The following is a 6,032-nucleotide window of genomic DNA, read 5'->3' on the forward strand; positions in this document are numbered from 1 at the left end:
ACCATTTAAAAATGGATCAGATGGTTGGTTTGATCCATTAAAAAAAACAATATTTTATTTTGGAGGGGGGTTATTTGAAGGTATAAAAGCTCGGGTGACAGATGGGTTATTTTCAACTTTAACAATTTGGAGGGACACCAACGTAGATACGGCTTCAGAAGACTAAGGCACTATCTTGACTTGTATGTTAGTACCTCTGTTTGTTAGATGCAGGTTTAAATGAGTTAGCTTTAAAATAACTTCTTTTCCCTTCCATATGCATCTACCTCTAAATTTTAAGGCTTCTATTAATTGTACTCGTCTTTGCAGTTTGATATGCTTTTTATCAATTAAAAAGCTAAAACAGTCTTTTGAAAAACAGCTCTTTTTAAAAATTAAACATCTTTTTGTTTCTTTCTTCTTTGGACACAATCTCTGTTACTGTGCCCATGATTTTGGAGCCAAGATGTTCTAAGTACAGTATTTCCTAAGTGGTTTTTGCTTTTTCGTTGTGTGATGATTTATTTTTCCTCATTTTGGTTCACATGAAAAAGTATACCCACTCTCCCTCACCCAGTATATGAAAGATCTCCAGTCCGCTTTATTTTTCACTGATGGCACTCCACCACCTTACTGTGAATAGATCCACTTGGTGCTTGAAAGCCATAAGGATGAGCAAGAATTTCCAATATTCACTGCAGGTCCCTAATTAGGACAGAAACTGGCAGGAGTGCCCTCAGATGTACTGCAACTAAGATGTACTTTACTAAGAATTCCAGTGTTTCTTGATTTGTTGTAGGCACCAGGAATGTCCTTTGGCCTTTCAGTTCTTCCAAGGTCATTGCTGAGATTTGTATTAGTGAGGAGTGGGGGTGGGGAGGAGTTGGTTTCAGCTGCGAAAGGTTCATGACCTGACCTGGTGGTAATCCTGCTGGGCAGTAGGCTATCATGTGTTCTTGCTGAAATCGCAAGGAAGTTTCCACACTTAGGGTAATCCAAGAAATAGACTGATGTGACTCAATCCAGCCCAAGTGTTAGAAATTCTGATAGCTATTGAAGGGGTTCTTTCCTTGGTCCACTGTGTTTGGAATCTTCCAAATCTACTCCTCAGACTACCTTCCAGGCATTAGGATTTTCCTCTCCTTCTTTTGTACCTATATTCATAAACTTTCTATTCCGCCACCACTTTATGTCTCCATGTGTAAGTTCTGTTTTCTTCTTGACTCTATCAAATGCTATTGATGCCCCAAGAAAAGTCTCCATTAAAATAGGATTGCAGAATTTTGTAACCGGGAATTTAGTTCGGCCTCCTCAGGACAGCGATGACTGAGCTTCAAAATTCATGTTTTTACCCGATCTCCACTCCATCATGGGAAGGAAAGTGTTTTCTTTCCATCCTAGGGGAAATGAATGTCCTTTCCTCTGTGTCCTCCACCGCCTTCACCCCCCTTCCCCACAAATAGGCCAACTGGCTTTAGGCATCAGAGTATAAAATACTCGAATTTAATATCAAATAATGTTAAATATTTATATTCTAATACAAAAGGCCCTCAATAATTATATTTAAAAAAGATATCCTCAAGTATTACTCAGGTAATACTTCTGTTTGAGAACTTGAGAAAAGCAACGGGATTATTCAGAATTACCTATACATGTAAAAAAAATTGAATCCCTCATCAAATGTATCTTTAGTAATAAACTTGAGATGCACTTGTGGTTTGGCCAGTTACTCTGACCTTAGGAAAGTTACTTAACCTCACTAAATCCTAGTTTCCTTACCTGAAAAAATGATGATGAAAATATCTTCCTCATAGGGTACACGTGAGGATTATGATCATGTAAGTAAATAACTTTTCATAGTTCCTGGTATTAAAATCTCAATAACATTTTAAAAACATGCTGATAGTGATATGTTCTTTTTTTTTTCAAGGTTTTTTTTTTTTGATGTGGACCATTTTTAAAGTCTTTATTGAATTTCTTACAATATTGCTTCTGTTTTGTTTTGGTTTTTTGGCCGCAAGGCATGTGGGATCTTAGCTCCTTGACCAGGGATCGAACCCACACCCCCTGTATTGGAAGGCAAAGCCTTAACCACTGGACCACCAGGGAAGTCCTGATGATACATTCTTTTAGCCAACTAATCATAAGTATTTTTACCCTCAATTTTAAAATCCTTAAAAAAAAAAATCTTGCTCCCTAACCCTTAGGTTATGTGTTTACTGTGATCACTATTTCCCTTTAAACTATTAAGAGTCTCCATTCCCCCAGCATTCTTGTCAGTTGCACTGCATAAACAAGTGTTTTTCTTTATTGATCAGAATTATGCCACCTCTTTGCTTCTTCAAGTTTGAGATCTCTGGGCCAATCAATATTCTTCAAGGCCTGAAAAAGCTTGATTTATGGGAGAAATAAAGTAGATGACTTTAGTATCAGGGACAAACACATCTTTATTTCTTTTATTGACTGCTAAGTGTAGAAAAACCAACTAATTTGGCATTCATTCAACAATATTTACTCACATTAGGCAATGCTCTAGGCTGGGGATTGAGAAAATCTTTGGCTTCATGGATGTGACCTGGAAGGATGCCAGGAGGAATAAAATTCCTTGTAAATTAGAATAGTAAGTGGTTAATAATAAGTAGAGCAAAATTCTTGTTTTCTTCCATGGGAAACTTTACTGAGTTGTATCATGTAGGAAGAAAAATACACATCTGGTTTTAAGAGCAATTGTTAAGAATAAATGGTAAATCATGGAGCTTTCATTCAGTTCCTACTATATATTTGCTGATATTACAGGCTGTAAAATTCGATAGGATACAGTACCTTCCCTCACAGGGCTTCTAATCTAGGTGGAGGATATAATAATAAATCTGCTAAAGTGCCTTAGTTTCTTCAGTGTAGCAAAACACTAATATGAAGAAAAGAAGGTTGAGGAAGGCACATGTTCATTAGCCACCCAAATCCCTGTATGTCACCATTCCAGGGCTAATGGCAGCCTCATTCTTTTGTGTTACAAATTGGGACATTAGTGCCTCTAGGAAATAGTGATGCCCACCATTTGTAAGCCCATTGGCAATACTGAGTTATTTCATTGATCAAATTACATTTCTGATATTTTAGACTAAAATGTTTTAGTCCCTGCACGTTCACAGCAATATATAATTACCAAGGGAAGAGATCATAGTCCGGAAACCTGTCTTCTTGGATATTCTTTAAAAAACTGCATCTGATAATTAATGCACAATTAAGCACAAATAAGGAAACCTATGAAAATGGCATAGGTTGATATTAACACAGCCCTTTAGATGGATTAAAAGAAATGATCTCTAATCTGGTCAGGAGCATCTGGGAAAAACTTAATGGAAAAAGTGATGTCTAAGTTCAGCCTTAAAACACAAGTACAGTAACCGTAAGTCAAAAAAAAAAAAAGGTACAGAAGGTTGAAGAAAGTGTACGACGTAGAAAGATGAAGATGTACTCTACTTTGGCTGGAGACAAGGAATGAAGGGTAGGAAGAAGTTACTCAAAGCAAGACATTGTGCTACAGGGGGCACTTATTTTATATTCCTAGAGTACACTTGTTTGTTGGATACAATTAGTGGAATACAGAACACTACAAATAGTTTACATCTTTACTTTGGCAAATAATTGCCCCTTTCAGCTCAAATGTCTCTTCCTGGAGGGTCTTCCCTACACCCCCATTGTCAGTAATCTACAAACCTCCTTCAGTACTAAAACCCTCCAATGGAAAAGCAGGCACTCCATATGAGAGTTTTAAGTTTTATTCACAAGTTAATGAAATATTCTGTTATAACAGATACTCTTTACTGTGTACGGTATGTATCAAGCACTAAGTCAGGCTTATTTTTAATTCTTGACTGATCTTTCAAGGTGGGTATTTTTACTCTCATTTAATAGAATTGAGAATACTGGGGTTTAGGCAGATTAATGGGCTCACCTGGACCACAAAATTAGTTTGTATTTTAACAGAGGTCTGCCTGATATCTATATCTATATCTTCATGCACACACACACACACACACACACACGGCTAAGAAAAATCACTGTTACTGTTAGACTGGTAGTGAAAAACAGCAGTCCTCCACCTTTCTGTCTATCCCTGATTTTCTTTCTCCAGAGACTACCAATTTTAACTCTTAGCTATTTCTTATTGTACTCTTTCTAAGTGACAAGTTATACTGCTTTTTAAAAATCAACTTTTCTATATCAGATCTTGATTGATTCTCCCCCATTACATATACATCTCTCTCTTCTCCAGTCGTTCCAATGTTACCTAATAATGTACCTGTATTCAGGGTTTATATAATTATAACTGGCTTTATATGATGAGTAGTAATATTCTTCACAGTGGAGTTATGCAGTGTAGTTCTTGAAAATTTTTTTTATTTTTCCCGGGGTTTATAAGTGCCTCAGCTTTGCTTCCTTAATTAGAAAAAATTTTGCAGACCACTAATTCGTCTCCAGACTCTCTGAAATCTAAAAATCTCTTGACTCCAAATACATCAGGTAATCTGAAACATTCCACCCTAACTCTAACCTCTAGGCATTTCTTGTTGACCTCATGCTGTTCTCCCCTCCTCTTCTCTCTTTCATATAGTTACATTTAAGCAACTTTATGGCTACTCTTTAAATAATAAAATGCCCTCTTCCCCCATTGACAACAGAATTTTCCTCTCAGCTTCCCACTTTAAAAGACACCATTACCATTCCAGGTACCCTCACGTTTACACCATCAAGGCTGATAACATGTGCATTCAAACTTTGTAACTGTAAGTGTTCTCTTTAAAAGATGAAAACCATAAACAGCATTTACATTATTATGATTATTTAAATGTTATTCGATAAGTCGCCAAGCTTTGCGCTATGACTGGATTTCCTTCTCTTTGGCTCCAAGATTTTGAACTGCATGTTACTCATAGGGACACTGCAGTAGAGTCCACTTTCTTACACTCCCTTTACACTCAAAATCCTGCAGCGTTTTACATTGTTTGGTATTTGAAGGATGTATTTCCTGTATAGTTTTTTTCAGTGAAAGCTTCTGATCGTCATTGTTTTTTCTTGTGGGATGAAGAAATTATATGCCCTCCACAGCATATCCTTAAGATCTCCAGCTTCTTACTCATTCAGCGTCCTGCTTATATTCCAGTCTCATACTCCCGAAATTTACTTATTAAATTAATATGGACCATGAGCTTGTACATTTTTGTCCTGAAAATTTTAGTACCTTTCCCTTTTTGTCATGCAGCCTGTTCGTCCCGTTTTTGCTTTAAGGATGCACAGCTTCTTAAATATTGTCGTGGGTCTTAACTGAAGTTCTTTCTCGGCTCCCGGAATCGCGTATTTCCTCTTCTTAATCTCGGCAAGGTCTCAGTGACAGTACAGGAGCTCGGCTGAGAGCAGAGAGCACAGCCGCGGAGGGAGCCCAGGCACTCTCGCGAGACAGCGGAACTCCTCGCCCCCAGTTCCGCGGCGCCGCGGGGCCTCCTGGGAGTTGGCCATAATGCAGGCCCGGGATATCGGGGGCTTCCTCAGGGCTCTAGAAGTGTACCTGCAAGCGGATGTTGAGGACCACGGAGCCCGCGATGTAGAAGTACGGGAAGTTCATGCGCAGCTGCCAGGCCAGCTCGAAGAAGGCGAGGAGGGTGCGGGAGAGCCCCTTGCAGAAGACCCCGTACGAGCCGGGGGCCGCGGCCAAGCTCGAGGCCTTGAGAGCCAAGGATGACGTAGCCGCCGCGGTGGCCATGGACGCGGTGTCGCCGCTTGCCCGGTGCGGTGCCTGGAGCGCAGGGTGACCGTAGACCCCGCGGACCCCCCGACTGACGGCGATGACCGGGAGGGGCCGGGGGCTAAGCGGCAGCTGGGTTTACACTCGCGCCTGACGTAGCCGCGGCTGCTTCCCTAACGGCGGTGAGGCGGGGGCTGCGGCTGGCGCTCCGCCCCTTCCTGTCTGCTGCTTAAAATGGTATTCAGCGTTTAGCGTTTTAACTCTTGGTAGGTCGGGAACGGGTTATTTATTTACATATATGCCATGC

General features: G+C 40.0%; 1 protein-coding gene across 1 annotated transcript; it reads right to left on the reverse strand.

Annotated features, from left to right (window-relative positions):
• Nucleotides 1-5,536: 5,536 nt before the first annotated feature.
• Nucleotides 5,537-5,743, reverse strand: SMIM10L1 (small integral membrane protein 10 like 1). The gene has a single exon (XM_065888214.1). The coding sequence runs from the start codon at nucleotides 5,741-5,743 to the stop codon at nucleotides 5,537-5,539; it is 207 nt and encodes a 68-aa protein (XP_065744286.1).
• Nucleotides 5,744-6,032: the final 289 nt, after the last annotated feature.

Source organism: Phocoena phocoena, chromosome 11 (genome assembly GCF_963924675.1).
Source record: "Phocoena phocoena chromosome 11, mPhoPho1.1, whole genome shotgun sequence".
In the NCBI taxonomy this organism is placed as follows: Eukaryota; Metazoa; Chordata; class Mammalia; order Artiodactyla; family Phocoenidae; genus Phocoena; species Phocoena phocoena.

Bases quoted from the DNA above. Each gene is read 5' to 3' on its own strand.
- SMIM10L1 (XM_065888214.1), bottom strand. From the start codon at position 5,743: ATGGCCACCGCGGCGGCTACGTCATCCTTGGCTCTCAAGGCCTCGAGC.